Source organism: Apteryx rowi, unplaced genomic scaffold (assembly GCF_003343035.1).
Source record: "Apteryx rowi isolate R43461 unplaced genomic scaffold, aptRow1 scaffold_131, whole genome shotgun sequence".
Lineage (NCBI taxonomy): Eukaryota > Metazoa > Chordata > Aves > Apterygiformes > Apterygidae > Apteryx > Apteryx rowi.
Window position 1 is genome coordinate 470498 of NW_020447542.1, and position 22023 is coordinate 492520.

General features: G+C 35.6%; 1 protein-coding gene across 16 annotated transcripts in view; it reads right to left on the bottom strand.

The window, feature by feature from the left end:
* The window catches only part of ERBIN (erbb2 interacting protein), a 117879-nt gene that overhangs the window by 17168 nt on the left and 78688 nt on the right, over positions 1-22023 (bottom strand). For 10 of the 16 annotated variants that reach the window (XM_026056383.1, XM_026056381.1, XM_026056373.1 and 7 more), the window contains 15 exons: positions 17828-17891; positions 15882-15956; positions 14420-14564; positions 13880-13952; positions 12681-12810; positions 12150-12265; positions 10966-11035; positions 9799-9898; positions 7614-7735; positions 7235-7405; positions 6329-6511; positions 5908-6036; positions 3684-3801; positions 2723-2906; positions 349-1873 (listed from right to left, as the gene is read on the bottom strand). In XM_026056383.1, coding sequence (XP_025912168.1) covers positions 349-1873; positions 2723-2906; positions 3684-3801; positions 5908-6036; positions 6329-6511; positions 7235-7405; positions 7614-7735; positions 9799-9898; positions 10966-11035; positions 12150-12265; positions 12681-12810; positions 13880-13952; positions 14420-14564; positions 15882-15956; positions 17828-17891 — 3205 coding nt within the window. The remainder of the gene's footprint in view (positions 1-348; positions 1874-2722; positions 2907-3683; positions 3802-5907; positions 6037-6328; positions 6512-7234; positions 7406-7613; positions 7736-9798; positions 9899-10965; positions 11036-12149; positions 12266-12680; positions 12811-13879; positions 13953-14419; positions 14565-15881; positions 15957-17827; positions 17892-22023) is intronic. The other 6 variants (XM_026056385.1, XM_026056390.1, XM_026056389.1 and 3 more) reach the window with 3 other exon arrangements.

Below are 22023 nucleotides of genomic sequence, written 5' to 3' on the forward strand. Positions count from 1 at the left end.
AAACCAAAAGGTATAAGGGAATATTTTAGTATAACATGAATACACTGCTGCTACGAAACCAACAAAATTTACCTGGTCTAAAAGAGCTGGCCTTTAATTTATTCTAAAGTAAGTGGACTAAGCTGGCAAATATGATGTGAAAACAACATGGACCTTTTCTTCTCGTTGGGGGAAAAGTTCATTTAAAGTCCGCCATTTGACTGCTTCTCAGATATGCAGTACAAACTTGTATTTATCCTTTTTAAGGCAGCACTAGTAATTAAAAGCAATTCAAAACATGGATTATTTAACTTCTTTCATATCCAGATGACAGAAAGGTGGAAAAAAATTTTAAATTATTATTTTTACCTTTTCTAGTTTTTTAGCTTCGATGTGTCGCAGCACCTGTTCCCTCCAGTCATGAGGGACTTTACTCTTTCCTGGAGGGTCTAACAAAGAATGCTCAGAGTTAACCCTTGGGTTTGATCTCTTTGAAGGACTAGTCCGTGAGTAATTAAAGTCACTAACTGACATAGTTCTTTCTGGTATTTCATTCACTGAAGGTCGAGCACTCTGTGGTCGGGGTACATTTGGACCATCAATGCTATATGTCCTGGCAGAAAGAGGTCTCTGATGCCCAGACATTACTGGTGGAGCTCTTCCCATTGAATGCAAATCTCTGTACGTTAAGTAGTCCCCTTCAGGAAGCTGAGCCCGCCTCGAGGGTCCAGTATCACCAACATTTACAGAAGCTGTCGAGGTTACACTGCTCTGCCTTTGAAGAGTGTTTCTGGTTGCTCCTGGGAGCAGTCTATCATTTGGTGGAACAGCCCACATATCTATATGTCTCCCAGACATCCGTTGATGAGTGTTATACGTGGAACTGGCTCGAACATTGTTATGATTGGAGAAATTCATATTGGCAGAATGCTTTACATAGCTAGGGGTTTCTGTGCTGTCAGACCTAAGCAGACGCGAAGGCGGTAAGTTGCCTTGTTCTACTTGGGTGCTTTGTTTCTGGGGCCACAGGGTGTCTTTGGCTGTTGCACTGCTGCTGTACTGAATATTATACCGGGGAGTGCAGAACATTTGTGCACCACTTGCCACTGACCCTCTCACCACATTAGCACCTTCAGGATTGTGATTTGAGTCAAACTTGAACACAGTTTTTGTAGAAGATATTAAATCAGATGATGACGACGATCCAGGAAAAACTTGCAAAGGCTGATCATACAGAAGAGTAGCAGATTTACTTCTGACTATGTTTTTTCCACCTGCACTACCAGATGCAGATTTAACCACTGTGTTTGGCTGCTGAGGTCCATTGTCATTGACAATATCATAGATTTTCAGACCACCAGTATCCATACTGGTGATGCTGTGAGATTTTACCACAGGACCACTTCTCTGTGGGGACAGATCTTCAGTGCTCTTTGAAATAGGCAGCTCAGCAGAAGAATCAGCATCAACTGTAGTGCTTCGCATTACCTCATCTTTGATAGGAGACTGTACTGCTTCCTCAGGATGTCCATTTACTTTATTTATAGGATATTTATTTCCATTTTCCAAGTGCTCATTTTCTTCTCTCATATTGTTATTCAAAAACCCCTTTACTGATGTTATTTCCTGTGGTTTTAATCTTTCTACGGGAACTGGCACTGCCTCTTCACTAGCCAGCTTATTGATATTCATGTTTATTTGGTCTAATTTGTGAGGCTCCTCAGTGGGAGTGTTTAGATCAACACCTTTTCCTATCAGGCCTAATCTTTCTTCAATGCTTAATTCATATTGAGACAAATTTGTAACCTTGTCTTGCACATTTATTTTTTCTTCTACTGTAATGCTTAATTCACCTCCATTTTGCAAAAGATTATTCAAATTTTCATCTTCTCGTCTGGAAAAAAAAAAAAGCAACTCTTGAAATAAATTCAAAATGGAAGGAATATATTCCTGTATTAAGAATGGTTTTAGCAAAATTAGTCAATATCACACACAACAGCCATACTGCATACAAAATACAGGACAGAGACCAATATACAACCAATTTATGATTTGCTATCTAACCATCATAAAAATATTATACATTCAGTTTGACAATTCTTTTTTAGGTCATTAATTATGAGATCATGTTGTGATTTCAGAAGGTTAATTAAATTCAGCACTACTGATTAAAGACAGATAAAAAGCCACAGAAAGAACTAAGTGACTCAGTCACTAAGTGAACTAAGTCACTCAGATTTCTTATCAGATTCTTCCAAGCTCCAGGACAATTTTTAGACAACTTTGTTTCTGTTGGCACTTCTTAACTAAATAGCATATTTTAACTAAAACTACAGACAGCAGCAATCTTTAAGTCCATGGTTTATAATAACTATAAAAAATTTTCAGAAACTTGTGTTAGCAATCAAATTGATCTCCAACTTTATAGAAAATAAAAACACAAAGTTTTTTAAATGGTGTATTGGAAGCATATAAAATATCAGAAGGATGAAATGATTATAACTGATTATTAGAAGAGACGGGAACCATGTTTTGTACACTAAAATTTGCCTTTTTAAAACTTAGGACAACAAAATTCAAAAAGAACTATTCATTATTTTACATTAAATAAATATTTTAAATATGTTAATATTAAAATAATGATTGATAAATTAATAATTAAAGGGACAGACATGCAATATGAAATTTTAAGTAACATACTTCTCTACTGCACTTGTTCAGTGGCATACAGTATTTTACAAACCTGATTTTGGATAAAACAGCTGCATGCGTTTCTTTGTCTGGAGAACAGAGAGAAATATCTTGGCTACTATCAGTATTTAAGGAAACAGAATCCGACATTCGAGAAGGAGAGGAACAGTTGCTGTTATTTTGATTGCTATTGTGGGTAGCTTCATCTGATAAGGAATCAGCATCTTTTAAGTCATCTGAAAGAAAAACTTGCCACTTTAGTTATAAACACATACCTTTTTAAAAATAAATGTTTAATGTGTATATGTTAGGGTGTTCAGAAATCAYATCTTGTTTTTGATTAATACTTATTACAGGAAACTAACATATAACCTAACGCATTTGCAAACTTCGTATAAACTGACAAGAGAGAGACAGACAGAGTGGGGAACAGATAGGGGGACGGGGAGGGGGAGCACAAGGGCGCGCCAGACAGAGCGCAAGGGCGCATGAAGAGTAAAGTGATTTTGGAGAAAGAGTTGCCACAGAGAAGTTTATTCTTAAACCTTAGGAAGTGACAGCATCATCTCTGAAAGAATTTAAACAGGAATATTGTAGCCAACAGCAGCCATAATCCACAAACAAAAACCGGGAGAGGGAGGAAATAGGGAATTTAGTTAAGATAAAAACTACTTTCTGCAATCCTTTTCTTAAAGGTTTCTTCAAGGGTGTGTTCAAGCTAACAATCCCCCAAAACACAAGCCTCTCCTCTCCCCCTCTGCTTTTTAAACTGAGGGCAAGAATCCAAGAAAATTTGGTTCATTAACACAAGTGCTTTCCCTAACGTACACTTAAGTATAAGATATTACAGAACTTTTTTCTGCTTCCATTGCTTAATTAGAGAATTGATCATCTGTCTTAAAATGCACAAATCAAATCTACTTTTATATAATTTAATCGGAAAAATAGCCATTTTAGGTCAAGAAATTATCAGAAACATACAACATTTCTATTGTTTTTTTACGGTATCTAACCTTTTTTGTTATTGCTAAGAGCTACCACTTTTGGTTGGTTCATGGAGGTTTCTATCAGCGGTGGCCGCATTTCTGCCATTTTCATCTCTTCATCAGAGGAGAGTTCTTCTGACTCCTGCTAAAGGAAAAACAGCTTTATGCTGTGCATTTTACAGAACTGCTTAAAGGTCAAGTGCTGTCTAAACTGTCACCCACCAAACTATGAAGTGTAAAAGTACAAACAAGCAACATAATGTAGGCTTACTTCTTACAGCAACTGTACTTATTTGTAGTGCAAATCAACTGAATTTATTAACTTTTGCCACTGAGTTTTCTTTAAGAAACAGCAAATGCAGAATTATGCCGTTTCTGACGAACTTCACAGGAATGACTGTCAAGTTGGTGTTAACTTCAGCTACAAGAACTACTTGGAGCAGGCAGATGCAGCCTCCGTTTCACCACCTAGGAGAGACTCCTTGACTAAATTCAAGTCAGAAAGCAGTACCCAGCATTTATCATCATCATACAATGACACAAGACTAGATCTACTGTCCAGCTATTAACAAAAAAGTGGTAAATACAGACTTAGAACATATTTCCTGTAACAGATGGGGAAGTATTTGTGTTATGGCATAACAACATTTTTCTGTTCTGCTAAGAGTGGAAATGGGGTGTAGTTTACTCCTTTTCCCTCTGCAGGTGCTTTTCATATGTTATAAGACTGCTATTGTGCATCTGCTGCCTTGCCTTCTGCCCCAAAGGTGTCAGATTTTTAGACTAAAGGACAAGAATATTTTCAGTTTTCTTTATAATTCTCTAGACTTTTGATTACTAATGTTACTTTATTATTTTTCCTTTGGACTCCAACTGGTCCCCATCTTTATGGAATTTCAGTGCCCACAACTGGACATACTACTCTAGCTGAGGTCTTAAAGGAATCACCAGTTTACTCCTGCTAAGACATATCAGTGAAGTTTGCTTCTCCTCTCCTCCCAGCTGCCTACAGTGCTGACTCCCATTACGTTATCAATCACTGAACAAGGGAACACCCCATATGTTGATTAGCTGGATATTGGTTTTGCAGAAAAGAAAGAGGAACTCAAACTGAACAGCTACACAGCAGCATTACCAATATGATCTTAAGAAGGGAGAGGTATGTTATGAGAAAGGACTGAATAAGCTTGGCTTGTGTAGTTCAGCAAACAAAGATCAAGTACAGCTTAGGTTGCTGTCTTTAAGTTTACCTTACCAACCTTTTACCAAGAAGACGAGAAATTATTTAACTTCAAAAGCAACTATGGTGCAGGAATAAAGCAATGCTGAATATGTTTAAACTAAAAATCAGCAAGCTTCTAACCATAAGATGGAGCTCAGTGCATTTATGAGAGAGATTAACTGACAAAGCTGCCTGCAAGAGCAAACATGTGACTGAATTCAGTATCTATTGCCAGGCCTGTATTCCTATTATCTTCATAAAACCATTATTTTCAGTAAGATTTTGAAGGGAAAATAATATATATATTCCTTTCCTAGAGTAAAAATTTAATTCTAGTAAGCATGCTTCCTTTCACAAATGCTACAAAACCTATGTCACAGATGGCAAAAGTCTTTTGATGTTCATTTTTCTTACAAGTTTCAGAAGGTTTAACATGCAGAACCTGTTGGAGCACCAGCTTTTCCATGATACTAACTACCTGGCCAGTTCTTTGGACTGCAGCAGAGAAGGACAAACTTAACCAAAATAGCAAACACAGTATGATAACCCTCCTTTAAAAACAAAACAAAACAAAACAAACAAACAAACAACCCCCCCCCACACACTATTCTTTGCAATCAGAATATGCAGCCTGTTTGCTCTTCTCTATCACACTTCCTTTTCCCCTAGATTTTATATCAGTGTTGAAATGAAGAACTTACATGCATGCAAAGTTTAGGTATTTAGATTCAACTGTAACAGAGTTACCAGCAGGTTATCACATGGAAGTAAGGAATTCAGTACCTCTCCCTGATGGACTATGCACTGCTGTCGCCTTTACTTACTGGCATACAGCCAGCTTCATAGAATTGCTGCCACAATAGTTAAGTAACTAATATGATCTTCTGAAATCTTGTTTTTATCTAAAGAAAAATGTCAAAACCAAATTTTTCATAACATATTTAGAAGTAGGAACACGCTAGTGGAGAAAGAGCCAGCAGCAAGTACAACTGCGTGTCACAAAGCCTCCTCAGCGCAAGCACGACATACCCACGCTCCACTGCTTACGCAACACGGGCAAAAAGATCTGCTGGTGAAACTGAGAAGAAGTATTTTACTTATGACTGGCAACTGGTTAACTGACAAGTTCCAGGATTTGCCACAAGTCTCAAACACGTCCTAAATAAAAAAAATATATATATTTTTTACATATTCACGACTGATTTGTTTTTTCTTTAAATCCATACATTATTTCATTATGAACTTTTTATTAGATACTTCAGCCTTTACTTATAACAGTCTGAAGTGAGAAAAATGTTGCTTTACCAACCATCTGTACTTCCAGCACTTATGAATGGCAATTTTCTGCTATTGTCAACATAAATTTTCATTGCTATCTCTCAGAGTAACAAATTTAGTTCAACACCAGCACAATTCTCTGATTGCTATGATTTTCATTGCAATGCCATACCTCAAGCGTGTCTTCATGGTTGACAATTGTTTTTGTGTTTTTTAAGGTTTTAACAAGCGCAGTCATCTGTGAATTTGCAGTGCTGTGCTCAGCTTCTGGTTCAGTAGGCTTCTGCACAGAGTTTCCTGCTGAATATTGTTTTCTCTCATCTGCTTTGTTTTTTACTGGAGCAATTTCTGAAGTCTACAGGATTAAAAATATTAGCAGAAAAACATCCTGAAAGGTTTTCAGTAAGATATGCTATGTAGAGTCAACATTATATATTTGGGGAAATTGAAATGGAAAATCTGACCTTTTAAATCATGAACTATGAAATGCACCCGGTAGAGAAAGATTTTTGTAGATTACTGAGGTACAGTTCCCTAACCCTCACGAATCTGCTTTCCAAGGGGAGAGGGCAGAGGGCATAGGAATATCTACAATGAGACATGTCAGCACCAACCAGTAGTCCCAACACCTCGCTATCGTGCTAACATCAACTTGTTAGTGACTCCTGTGCCAACTCACTACTGTTGCACTTCTAATTCATCCTGTAAATCCTCCAGGCACGAGGGTAGTGGCAAGATCCTTAGAGATCATCCTGATTTTCATTTTGAAGTTTGGCAGATAAAGGAAGATCAAAACATGACAGATGGCATCTTTCAGAAACCAAAGAAGACAGCTGAATTTTGTATTTGCCTGAAGCAAATCACTTCCCTTGTTCTTAGTGTCAGAGGAAAAATCACTGCCAGAAAACAGCCATTTATTACAAACTTTTAAAGATGTTGAAGAGGTAAATTCTATTCTTTAATTTGACATTTTTTCTTCCTAAAGCAGTAGTGGGAAGGAGAAGAGAATTAAAAGGCATCAGTGATACTCTAGATCTTTGGAAGTTCTGGAAAGTCAGAAGAGAATATTGTCTCTAACCTTTACCCCCACATCTTTCACAGAAACTGCTTGGCCTTCTCGTTTTGACTCCTTGGCAATATCTTCAGTAGATTCTTCATCCTTTAGTCTATGTACAATTGTCTGGACTGTTTTGACCATATTCTTCAGTTCATCAGGATATGGAGTTGGATATCTCTTCAGATTGCCCTCCTGCATTAAAAAAAACAATAATATTCTAACTATCTGGCTCCCCCCAAAAGGGGGGGGGGGGGAGATTAACCCTCTTAGATACTCTTAAACTAATAACTGAAGACTTGATTTTCCGGGAGAGTGAAATCCACAGCCAGAGTGAGGAAAAGGATGGGGGGAAGAGGAGGCAGGGAAGCACCAAGGATTCAAAAATACATTCAGTACTAACCCGAGGTGGTGCCTCCCTTTCATCTTTGTCTTCATCACATTCAAAAGCCACCTGAGCACGTTGTTTCCTCTGTTCCTCCCACAAAGATGGATTGAAGCTTTCATTATCAGATATGAACATAACTAAATTAAAAAAAAAAAAACAAACAGACTCTAGTGAGAATATGCAAATTATACAAGATAAGAATCTTCTTTTTCTTTCTTCTCCTTGGATGGGATTTATGTGCTTTTATATCTGTGCTCAAAAAGATAAGAGACTAGCAGTGCCAGAAGTTGAAGAATAACTGTGCTGTCACAGCTCTAAGAACTTGGCCATATTTTCATAATAGTAAAATCTCCATCTGTAAAGTAGAAAAAGGCTTCTTACATACAGCTGTAAGCTAGTGTGAACACTCTCATAGTCGCGACTCTTCAGCAGAAACCTCTCAGCTGTAAAATATATATAACAATATTTAGATAGATAGATAGATGGGAGGTATATGTGTGTGTGTGTTTGTACACAAAAATACCTATATAGCCTGACCTTCTGATGGGGTCTTATTAAAGAATGTAAAAGAGCATTCAGCTGATTTCACTTCATGAAAATAAAAAGGAAGAATAAGAATAATTTACTGATAAAAACCTGCATTATTACTAATCCTTAAAAACAAAACAAAGCAAAAGCTTCTTAGCAGAAGTTATACAAATGACAGAAACTTTACAGAGTACTTTTGCTTAATTTTTCAAGAAGAAAGAAATCTTTAGTTACCCACTGTCTCTTATTCTAACATATTTCCATTCATTGGTCAGGTAACAACCCAAACAGTCTAATAAATCTCCCACCGCCACCCCCAGCAATCCTATATACTTCACTAGCAATGAAGAGACTGTTCATACTATTTCTAGACATTTTAATACCTGAAATAGGAAAAATGCTTAATTATAGAGCTAGCCAAATTGGAATATTCATTGTAATATTCATTATTTTGAATTTATTAAATAAATTTGCTATTGATATTTTAATGAATTTCACTATTGCTGAAGCAGTTCCCAACAATAACAACAACAACAACAACAAAACCCCAAGTGCCCGAAAAACTTCACAAAGAATATCAAATTAGCTATTGAACTTAAAGCCTTCCTTTTGGGATGACCACCTCAGAGGGAGGTCTTCTGTCAAACTAAGTTAAACAATTAGCCCTTTCCTTGTCTACAGAAAGATATCCCTGTAATGGGGTTCAGGGAAACTAAAATGGAGACACAACCCTTTCAGGAACTACCTTATACTTCACTAACAATTTCCCAATGCTTTTCTAATTCTTACATTCTAACACAGATAATGCATCTGCATTATCTACATTAGAGAGCTCAAAGTGACATACAATTTACTGCATTTCCAGACACTTTTCTGATGACTTCTCTCAGTGTACTAGAGGCTTGTGCTACGGAGCAGAAAATGTAGCCACCTCTCAGTTCAAAGATTCCCGTTGTTCCCCCCCACCAYGGCTACACATACATGCTTACTGTACCGTACTTTATCACAAAAATAGTCTCTGTCTGATTTCTGTTAAACAGATACAAACTTCTTGCTTTCACCTGCATGGCAAAGGGGAGAGGAGAAATGCAGAAACCTTTACTGTCTTTCCCTCACTCCTGATGGGTTACTCACGGGTCACTCATTTTTGCAACTACCTCACAAGTGTGCAGAAGTAACTTTCTAGCAAGGTCTTGATATTCTGTACTTAACCTTTAGTAAAACAGTTCAGATTAAATGAAAGCAAAATGCAGTCCCCCCACTGCCGACTGATTTTTTTTTTTTTTAAATGAACAATGATCTGTATTTAACTGTTTTCCTCACTAATGGATGAAACATTTTATCTAAGACAGAAGTCTGAAGCCAGCGAACCATTAAACTTTGCTGGAAAGAAACAGGTTGTCACACTGAGAAGTGGCATCCGTGCCGCTCCCCACACAAGCACACTTCCCACTCAAATGAATCTTCTCCTGGAATTTATTAATAAGTAGTCCACATTTTTAAGTTATCATTCTCTTTTTTTTTTTTGAGTATAACTTTTCATCAATTACAAGTTTACTTCAAACTTGTATCTACGTAGTATTATCTAGTGAAAAGCATGTTAGCTGGACTGTCTTCCCATTTCTGTTTTCAGAAGTCAGCGTTCTGACAGGGTTATTTCAGAAATTCTTACCATCCTCAGTCCTCGGTTGCTGGGGGAACATGTAATTGGTAAGCACGGTTTTCTGTGTGTCAGGATCAGCTTCTTTTTGAAGAGGGATAAGTGGTTTAGACTGAGAAGGAAATGAAAGAAGGATACATTATGAGAATATACATGTGTAATAACTAAATAGGACCTATATATTTAAATTCCTGCTACTTATCTACATGTAACAGGGCATGCTCTTTCCATTTTACTTTGAAGACTGCTCTGCCTTATATTAACTCCTCTGAATAATTTTTACAAAATAAAGTTTTTAACATGTATGTCTTTGACGGACCACTGGTTTTGTAAACAAACTTAGTAACAGCTTCTTAGAAGACAGGCAAACACTGGATATTTGAGAAATAACCCAGTTTCTTGCTAGGACATATTACTCTCCCAGAACACACTGATCTGGAATACACAGATATATTTAGCCATTTAAAGCTGCAGACAATCATGTAAGGAGAAAAATTTTGTACTTAAGAGTTTGATATTGATACCAGATTGAGCATTCTCCACCCCTTACAAAAAAGGGCAGAAGATCTTAAATTACTGGATCAGTCAAAGCGCTTTTAACAGACCACCTGAGGTTAATGGATATCTGGTAGCACTGTACACCTTAATGCCATCAGGAAATTGGTATAGTACAGAGGGCTTTGATATACAGAAAAGACACATGCTATGAGCATGAGTTACTTTGCAGTAGCTTGAAACTTGGACAGTCAGAGAGTCCAAAGGTGGGGCAAGCAGTCTAGCGTAAAAGTGAGCATGCCAAGTTTCCTCAGTGGTATGCATTGTGGAAGAAACAGTGCACTACATATCAGAATACTAGTTTATCAAGCACTACTTTTCCTGCGTAAACAAGCCCCAACCAAGAAAAAAACAAAAAAAGCAAAAAAACAAAAAACCCAACAACATCTGTTAAATTGCATTTCCTAATGCACAGAACTTTGCCAAAAATATGAAAGTCTCCAAGGTGGGTAGGGTCAGCATTGTTTAGTTTAAACAGAATCGACAAACTCATGTCAAGGAAGTGCTGGTGCATACACACAGTACCACTTTTCATCATTCAACAGATGGCTCTGTACTTTTAAGTTCCATTAGGAATAAATTCAACAATATTCTATTCATTCATAATAAAAAAAAAAAGTTCACCTGATTGTCTGACAGCCACATAGCAGTGAGTTGCTGCAGTTTTGTAAAGGTAAAGGGCAAATTCTTCAGTCTGCAATTTATAACAGGAAGATTTTATGTAAGCATGCTTACCAGTGCTAAGAATGTTAAGAAACAATGCTGCATTAGTCTGTAAAAAAAGCTTGCAAAAGACTTTTAAAGATACTGTTAAATACATAACTATTAACAGTTGAAAGGCAATAGCATTTAATTTAATTTCAAAGCTATACCTGGAATTATTAAAAAAAAATGTGTATTTTCTACCCTGTTTAGCAGGCACCTTAAAAGAATTGAGACAATGTAACTTCAATTTAACTTAGTATAGCAACTTGAATAGGACAGAATAGATATGTACTCCAGCTGAGGAAAAAAAAAAAAGCTACACCTGAAAAACTACTGATTTTTTCCAAGAAAAATTTACCATGAAAGGGTTGCCCTCGATAACAGAAGCTCTGGCATTCATGGATCAAGCAGACTTGGAAAAACTAGAGGGAGAGCTCGGTTAGATTCATCTCTCCCAATATATTTTAATTTATTTTAATTTATAAAACTGGCAGTTCCCAAAAGAGAAATGTTTTGTCAGTTTGAAATGACCAGCTCTAACAAAACCCGCTCTTTTCCCCCCCTTCCCTAGCACACTCAGATTATTTTACAACAAACTGACAGTATTTTTTGTCTTTGCACACAATAAAGGCAGTTTTATATTTGATTCTTAGCTAAAAAATTAAGTTTTTAGAAAATAATTGAATTAATTTTCTATAAAAATACATCCTAACAATCATGAATCATGAAGAATCATGAAGCTATGACATGAAAGTCATTAAAATAATGCAGCTTCATACAGTGGAACTGCAAGCTTCAGAATACAACAATAATAAAATAAGTACATGCATCTCAGTTTCTGCAGTAAGCGGAAAGAACTCTGGAAGCTTTTACAAAATAATGACATCAAGAAAGTGCATATTACCACCATACTATAATACATTGCAAAGAGCAGATGAAGAAACCCAGAGACTGGAACACTGTGGGTGAGATAAGGAAAGAGAGAAAAATATATTCATAAAAATATCTCTATCTAAATTTGGAGGATAGACAGTTACAGTACAATATATGCAACGCTACTGCATTTTACGCAACTTCTACATGAATGAATATAATTTGCAAACCTATTGTCACTCAGATTGATGACTTTTAATTTCTGCATATCACCCATTTCTTCGGGGAGAAATTCAAGCTTATTAGAATGCAGAAACAGCACTGTTACATGCTTCCAGTTTCCTATCTATAAAAAAAAAAAAAAAAAAAGAGTTAGTTCATCTTCACAGCTCTAAATACACAAATTTTTGCAGTTTTAAAAATAACTACTATTAAAGCTATTTTTGTCTGTAAGTTGTAATTAGATTTATTTTTACATATGAAAAACTGAATAAACACATGCTATATCAAAATTTGTTCTTTCCCCTTTTAGTTTCAATACATTAGCAACTAATTTCTCCTGCTTGCTTCAAAAAATGTTCACAGGTTATTTCATTTACTTGAAAAATTGTATATGTATATACACTCGTCTTTAAAAGCATGCACTCAAAAAATCTGCTCAAAATTCATTAACTTGGTAGCCAAATCAGTTTGTACAGAGTATATAGTTTAAAATCCGTTAATAAAAAATTCAATTTACAGTTTCATAACTACATACATACCTCTGGTGGCAGCTGTGTTAAAAAGTTATGATCTGCAGCAAATGTCCTTATGTTAGAGAGTTGCCCAACAGATGAAGGCAATGTTTCAATCTCATTAAAACTACAGTCCAGTTCTTCTACTGATATTAACCTGAACAAATAAAAAATTACTCCTCTACACAGCTTAATTAATCCAATCTGATACTTCTTAAATTTACAAGAAATACATACCACTCCTAATTACAAATCTCAAATTACATTCCAAATGAAATTCAGAAACCCAAATAAAATTCAAATCCAGGAAAACTTTTTTTTAACCAATTACCTAAATTCTTCTTTTTTAAAATCTCCTTTACACTGTCCTCATAAGAGAGCTTTCAGTGTAAACAGCAGAGGGCCAGCACATTAAATTTTTGTGTACTACATGTAACTGTAGTAGCACAAGGTATTATAAACAATCAGAATGGGACAGATAAGACAAATAGGAGCTGAGCTCAGTTTGTGAACAAGGAAAGAATTTAAGGAATTAGTTAGAATAAGGCATTTGCAGTGAAGCAGTATATTGTAAATTCTGACAATAGAACAGTGTAGCCTACATTTGTTATAGAAAATATAGTAGGAGAAAAAAATTGGAACAAATACACTTGATTTTGATAGAAGAACATTCTGAGCACTTATTTTTGCTGTCATTTGTGGGTTTTAAGTTTGCTTAATTAATTAATTGCTGAATACCAAATTACAATTTTAAAAATCCTGCTGATTCCATTTAACTGGGGAAAAAAATCACCTTATTACATGTGCCTTTCAGATTCACTTTTTACAACCAGCTGATACAGGTTCTGTAATTTGCAGTATTTAACTAACACAGCTGCAACTAGGATACTGGGACTTTCTTCTTGCAGTATGCCACAAAACACTTGCACGAACTGCAGGCCTTCATAAACATACTTGCATTGTTTTCTTTCACATTCAAATTTTCACTTATAGATTTACGCTCACATTAATGCATGAGAAACTAAGATCTTTTGATATTAATATATAAAGAACATACATGCAGCAGCTAACTAGAATATATGAAAGCAATTGCCTTCAAATTCATTACTGTAATATGTAGCAGATATGTCAAGCAGAGAGGTGTAAAACCATTCAAAAGAGCAGCTGTTGTTACAGAAAAGCTTGCAGAAAGGTTAGGCAACGTTTTATTCAAGTGAAATACTTACCCTCCTATGGAGTCTGGCAAATAAATTAATTGGTTTTCATCAATTTTAAGTGTTGTTACCTTCTTCAGGGAACCTGTGGTAAAAAACAACAATTAAATCAAAATGAATATTAGAGTTAATTTAAAAATAGAACTGAATTTAAAAAAAGGGAAAAACACTATGGGCAAGTCACCACATCTGTATTCCCTGAAATACTGGCACAACTATAGTGCTATAAACCTACTACAAAAATAAGAACATGAGCTTACAGAACTCACTTGCCAGCTTACCACATATCAGCCATAGGAGAAAGAAAAAAATTTTTTTTATTTTTTTTTTTTACACTCTATGGTACAGTTAACAATTTCTCATTTACAAACTCCCAAATAAAATCAAGAACATGCCAAACCAAATGTAAATGTTATTATCAACTATATATTACAGCTTTATCCAAAACTGGAATTTTTTAATCAACTGAAAATAGACAAATTTTATTTTAAAATCTAAGTTTCAAATGCTCTGTGTCTAAACCATAAACATGAATTAAGCAAAAATACAAACCAATGGACTCTGGCAGTTGCTGAAGTGAATTACTGGATAACAGTAGGTCTTGTAGGCTTTCACAACCTGAAATACCTTCTTCAACTACTTCAATGTTGTTTTTAGAAACATCCAAGTAGGTCAGCTGTTTCAAAGTACCTATAAACTAAAAGGAAAAGGAAAAAAAAAAGGGTTCTAGGAAGTGTAAGTTCAAAAAAAAGCCAGTAGTTTTGACAACAAAACTTCCTCTAAAACATCATGTCACAGTGAAAGATGAAACATTTATAGGACTGAAATACAATTTTATGATAAATATTCAAACTTTATCATGCAATTTTTTGTGCAGATATGCACAGTTAATGTTTTTCTACACATACAGACACACTACAGTTATTCCATAGGTCTCACTAACGTCAGCTCGCTATAAATTCAACTGCTGGATCAGTTACTGTGGAATCAAATGACTCCCCATCAGAAGACTAAAGCTTAAGAAGAGATTTAAGGCAGAAATTCATCTAGTATAACACAGGGACATAATCAGGTTCAAGTAAAGTCTCTCAAATGCTTATTTTTGCATTTTGTGTAAAACTGCATTCTACTTAACCTCAAAAACAACTATGATGAATAACTAAATTGAGAACAAAAGGCAAAAAATCTAAGCTTGCATTACATCTCCATACAATCCAAAAATAAGCTTCAAGATCTATACACATTAGTCTACTGAAATCTTCACAGAAAAGATGCAATTACTTTTACAAATAAAGTTTTACTGTAAAGTTGAAAGGTTTAGTACACACACCCATTCAGCTCTGCTCAAGGAAGAATCAGCTGAAGTGATGAAAGGCAGTAGGGAAGACTACAGGTCAGACAGAAAACCTCATTGCTTTTTAAATCTGAAAACAGACCAGCTGTTTACCGAATTTCAAATGCTGTTTACTACAACATAAACACAGGTTCACAAGTACTGCAATAATAGGCTATCCTGGACCCCACATAAATCTAAGAGATGTCAGGAACCTAGATCAAGGCAACAGAACATTTTTTCAGGAATTTAGCTAAGGTCTGTAGATACATGGTATAAAAATAAGAACAATAACTGCTTGCTCTACAGCGATTACCAGTCAAAATTCATGCAACATTTTTATCCTGTAAATTCCAGCTTGCTCTCTAACACAAAATATTTCCTTCCCAGAAGGAAAGCTGGGCAACCCTAAATTTGATCTATGGTTTTTACATGTCCCTTTGCTGGGTTGGAACACAGTTTTTAAACGAGAGATTTATAACCTTCAGTGAAAGAAAAGCCATGTACCCATCTCTCACAAGATCAGTGACAACTAGTGGGCTAGTTAAGCAGGAGCACTTAACCTTTTGACTTAGGGTAACATTAAAAATATGCAATAAATCCTACATAAAAGCTAGCTGAAAAAGCAAATACCACTGTAAAACTGCATACAAAAATATTTAAATCAATAAAAGGACTTACCCCTGGGATAAGTGTTAGTCTATTACCATCCATCCAAAATTCCTTTAACCCACTCAGTTGTTCAAGTACTTCAGGCTGTAAAAGGGAAATTTTTTTTTAAATCTTCATGCAAAAAAAAAGTCAAAAGACAAAATAAGTTCAATGATGCATATATTTGCAACTTTAAGTAATGTCTTTCTATAGCTGTTGTATATGCTTGTTTCATTGGCTCATCAAATAAAACTCAGCTATTTTACTTTCTGAAATGTAAATTTATACTAGATATACAAAAATCTGGTAAGAACTTGATCACAGCACTAAAGGATCCTTAGTAGAAAGAATTATTTTCCAGCTGAAACACACAATAATTCTTATGTGTGCAAGTCCCTCTCTCATGCAGGAGCTCAAAAACCCATAAATTCCAYGGATTTGGAAAAGCTGTTTTTTGACAGCCACAAAGTTGACAAGATATTGAACTAGAAAACTGAAAAACAGATTTGAGTTTTGTAGCAACAAGCAAAAGATGCATCTGTATGATAAAACCAAACCATTCTATCCATGAAGTGAAGTACAGGATGTGATCCCATTACAACTTATAGTTATTCTGTGCTTACAAAAGCTTTTTTTTTTTCCCCTCCTCCAAATTAATACAAGTATGTTCTGTATTAGGGAAAGACCATACTTCTTGATAAAGACCAATATTGCACATGCTTTCCTATTTAAATTTCCCTCCTGAGAAAGCACTATAAAAACAGGTGCTACCTGCAGCTGAACAACCACAACCGAGTTCAACTAAATGCACAGCTCAACTTCTTTTTATGCAAGTGTATTAGTATTTGTGCATAAGTTGCAGTCCTGGCTCCTAATAATTTATTTTCCAAGAGTAAATCTGAACTTTTCTATGAATGAAAACTACACTTCAGACAGATCCTTACCAAATAAAGGTGTTTCAAACTTTCTTGTGCTTTTACCAAAATATCTTAATGAACTAAGTTCCCAGTACTTGACTTTTCTAGATAAAAGGCTAGGAGAGATGAAGCTCAAAACACACCCAAGCAAGTGATTTAACAGCCTACACTTAGTTCCTAGCTGTTAGGACCTAACAGTTACTGGGGCCTGAGCATGTCAGTTTAAGGCTCCAACAGAGATATCTACACTGTAACGAGACTACAGCAGTAACTGTAATACTAATGAACAAATCCTGAAGTCTGCTTCCCTAACTACCAAACACTTGCCCAGCTGCATGGTTAAGTGTGTCAAGCACAGCATGATCTGTGGCTAACGAAGTATCTACTGGTGGCACATAAAGGCTTGACTTTATCACATGGCCGATCAGAATACTTGACTGTATTTTTAACTGTCAAAATTCCCTTACACATGAAAGTGTTTGTAGAGGCAGAGGGATGTTATGTGACTATAAATGGAAGGGGATGTATTTGCCTGTGACACCATGAACAGGAAACAAGCTGATCCGTGCTGAAGGAAAAATCTGGGCACAACTGAAAATACTACTTGAACAATACTCAAGACAAACTTGTAGCAAATTAATAAAATTTCCCTTGCATCTAAATAGTTTGCCAACTCTAACAAAAGCATGTTTTGTACAGCTTATAGAGAGCTGGCAACATTTAAGTACACAATGACCAGTAAGCATTTAAAATTTATTATAAGCCAAACCATTCTGCCTATAACTTAGATGTATAAAAATTAACCTCTTGCCAATACTTTAGCCCCACTATACCACAGTGTTTTATTTTCAAAGTGAGGAATGATATATACTTATATTCATAAGTATATACACATAATTTTTAAAAAAGGCTCCATAAAATAGTATAAGGTATATAGAATATTTGTTCAGTAGCAGAGCTCTTAAGCTGATTTTTACAATTTGATGTTGATTAAAAATAGATTGAAGGATAAAGAGATATCAAAAGGATTCAAAGCTCTGTTACTTCAGTAAAACTCACCACTTCTGTGAATTCGTTACTTCCTAAGTCCAGTCTCTCCAGCTGAGTTAGTCTGGACATGGTTCTGCAAAGGAAGGGGATTAATAAGGAGTTAGATTTAAGAAAATACCAGTTATGTCCGATCTTGCTGTATTCATACTGACATATTATTTTAATTAGTATTAAATTGTGATGCTGTTCTGTAACCAGACTGATATCTAAATAAGGTCAAATTTTCATACATCATTCAACCAACCAACGTTAATGATCATGCTGACAAACTAAGAGTCTTGTGCAAATCATCTACAGATTAATTCACAAAAAATTAAAGAACACTACAGTCACCTTTATCATAAAGAGTATCTCAGTGAAGTTACTCTCTTCTTTGACTGCCTCAACTTTCCTCCCAAGGTCATAATCACCACAGAGTTCTCTCAATAGCCACAAGCCGGTTAACAATATAATTTCCTCCCCAGGAAAAACCACTGCGTAATAGTTAGCTAAAGCAGAAAAGAACACCGTTGAATCACTATAACAACCAACACCTTTCCCCCTCTGCATGCTGCTCCCAAAAAGTTGCTTCTGTATGCTATGATCTGGAATCTTCATTATTTCTCTAGTCTTAAAACAAACCAGATTACTAAATTGGATTTCATGACAGATCAATACTCTTTAAGCCAACTTCTGTCAAAGACTAAATGAATGACTGAAATACAATAAAATTCCTTCTTCCAGGCTGTGCTTCAGCAAAATTTTCCTCCTATTTAAGTTTACTTTGGGGACTCCATAGAGAGTATCTGCTCAAAATTTCTCTACAGATAATTCATTCATATTTTATGTCCTTACTGGTCAGAGCTGGACTTTTTCTGTTCCACTTCAATGCGTGAGATCATTCTCTACACTTGTGCATCAAAATTTTGGGGAATTATCATGCAAGTAAAATCCACACACCATTAAGGACAGTTTATCATCAATTTGTTTTATTTTAAGCTTACAAAAAGGCCTTAGGAAACATTACAAGTTGCCAACATGATAGTGCAAGGATTCCCAAACAAGGGGCTATACCACTACCAGTAAGACAAGTCACTGCTAAGTGACTTGCAACTTTGCATCTATCACTGCCCACAGTGATACACACCATTACCACCCTAGCCAACAGCAGTACTAGCTGAAAATATTTTCAAAGAGGCTGTGAATCCCTCATATGGCATTAAGTTCTGTATTTGTTTGATAACAGCTTTCCATATGACAATTAAAAACATACAAAACATTCAAATACAAATCTTAAGTGTGGACAAAATCTCAAAAAAAACCCTAAATATGTAGCTTCTAATTTGGAGAGTTTTCAATATTATCAGAATATAAATGTGAAAAAGTATTTTGTTAAATCTATGTGAGCATAAGATGCTCTATGCAGAATTTCAGACTCAATTGTTCTTCAAAGATCTCACACTAAATATTATAGTTTTTCTGAATACACAGTTCAGAAATTATGTTGAAAATGTGTGTGTAAAACACGTCTGCAAGATCCCTTATTTCCCTTCCCTCCCCCAACTGTTTACCTAGTTTACATTTATTCCAGCTCTTTTATCAAAATGTTTCCTACAACTAACACCTCTTTACTTTTCCCATATTGTTTATAGAGCCACTATTCCTTCAGCCAAAGAGCAAACAAAACTTCCAAAATGGTGCAAGTGTTAATAGGAAAACGTAATACTACAGGAGAGGGGGAATACAAGCTTGGGGGGTGGGGGGGGAGAGATCTGCTAGATCACTGAGTCACCACACCTATTTCTACCTCAGGCATAGCATTATGTAAGCGCTTTCATAAACTTATAACACTGTTTCATAATTCGTATTACTGAAATTGCTGTCAAATCAATCTAGCACTAACAGAACAGGTACTCTAATTATGCCTCACATTCTAAGGCTGTAAATAGACAACTTCACTAACGCTAACAATGCTGCTTACTTCAAATAGCATAAAATTCAAGAGGTATGAGTGATAGCAAGATTGGGCCCTGAATCATAATTACCCTCTCAAATAATTTGCTTCTTTTAAAAAAGCTACTCTTTTTATTGACAGTTGGACAACAGACATATGCTTAAAAAAAACAGAAAGAAGCTTTCTAAGTTCAACGTATTCTATTTGTGTTAAACTACATTCTCAACTTTCAGCTACATATCAGATGAACTGCCTCTCAAATATTTTTTGCACAGTTTTGCTCTCCTTTCTGTAGAAATATTTTTACTGAGCTGGTCTGCATTATAATACTGCCAGTTTTGCAGTCTCTGGCTATGGATAAGCACCAAGCAAAATGATGCGCTTGGCACAAAAAAGGTTGATTTAGTATGTTGGCATTGATTACCCATTTTGGTTAACAGCCTTTCAAGTGCTTTATGCTTCAGTGTTAAAAATTATGTGCATGTTGAATTTAGCAGGAAGGCTAGCTGATGTTGCAGAAGTTTGTCCAAATATACCTATGATTACAAAAACGAAAGAAGAAGCAGCCCTAATTATGAAAATATTGAAAAAGGAAAGAGTGGCCATGAAACAAGATTTTTTTTTTTTGTATTTTATAGTAAAAATATTAGCATGTACTGCTACATGTCATTAGCTTCAACAACACACTTGATTTTCTGAGCTACAGTTTAAAGCTACACTGTTCAAAGCTGTAGACCGTGTTCCTTTTGGAACGCATATTCAGGTTTTGAAAACTGAAAGTCAGAATTTCACATCAGTTTCTGTTTTGACTTAATAGCTAAAAGCATGGCCATAGACCACTTGGTTGGTTAGGTCAATTGCTGAACAGATGTATTTTGCTGAAAGGCAGATTCACCTCTTGCATACTATTCACACCACAATAAATTTTTCTCCCCAGTGTACATCATACATAAACAAAGTATTTTTCTAGTGCCTCAGTGTAGCAGAATGTTTAATTATGTGTTTAAATTAAAAATAAGTAGTCTCAATAACTTTAATCTCACTTAATTAAAAACCATAAGAGTACCAGAAGAGAACAATTAAGGTGGCAGTTCAGCCTGTACTGTAGATCATTATGGAGATACCCCAGAGGACATCTTCACAACAGCTGAGTTTAGTTATGCAGCTAGGGTGAAATCCTGGAAACACTGAAGTCAACAGGAAAAAATTCCCAGCAACTTCAACAGTAGTCGCATTTAGCCTAGAATACATTACAGCATTCCTGTAAATGTCTCTTATCAGTACAAGAGTCCTCTGTAAACTACTTTAAAAATAAAAAATAAAAAACACTGTATGTAATTCATGCTGTTAGCATTAATTATAGCAATTAAGGTCAGGGTAATTTCGTAAACAAAACCTGTGTTAGCTATATGTTTGTTTTAATCGTAGCTACTGTTCCTCAGTTAGGAGTAACTTGATTTACACAGCCAGTATCCCAGATTACATGTCCTCTAATTTTGCTACTGAAAATTAATGATATCACAAAGAATAAAGAAGGATGAAGAAGTATTTACATCACAGGAACAAGTAACAGAACATCTCACATTTGAAAGATTTAAATTTATTCTTGCTGGTACTACATTTTATTCCAGATTTGAGTTTTGGCATTTTTATATAGCAGACATAGTATGGTATCTAGACACAATACAAGAAGTCGTGCACAATGCCATCAGAACAGATGTCCGACTAAACACGCTTGCTTGTTTCTCAAGTGCATAGTTAACCGGAGTCACTAGGAAAACTTGTTTTTGTACTTGAAGGGCCAGCAATTCACACTACAGCCTACTGCATGCAAGTCTCTGCTAGCACATGAGCTGGGCAGTGTGAATACTCACTTGTTAGCTCCTTCTCTTCTACCCCAAACATCTGACAGCAGTACCTCCTTTTATCAGTTTCCTGGTGCTAAAGGAGGGCCCCTCTTACTGCACATCACAACATATCCAGGACTACAGAGCTGGTTATTCATGCCCCATCGTTGGGATCTCTGTCCTTCTCCTTACTGACCTTCAGACCTCTGGTATGTACTTAGACCTATAGGTCCAAGTCAGAAGATTCAGAGCACTGCTCTACCTCATAGACACAGAGGAGATATAACATTGTCACCCTGGGTTTGTTTGGTGAAATGAGAGAGTTGTGCAAGGTAGGTCTTAGAAACATTTTAAGAGATAGACACAATTCAATTTTACTGCTAAAACAAATCCTACAACAATTTCTAGAACTATTTTACAATTAC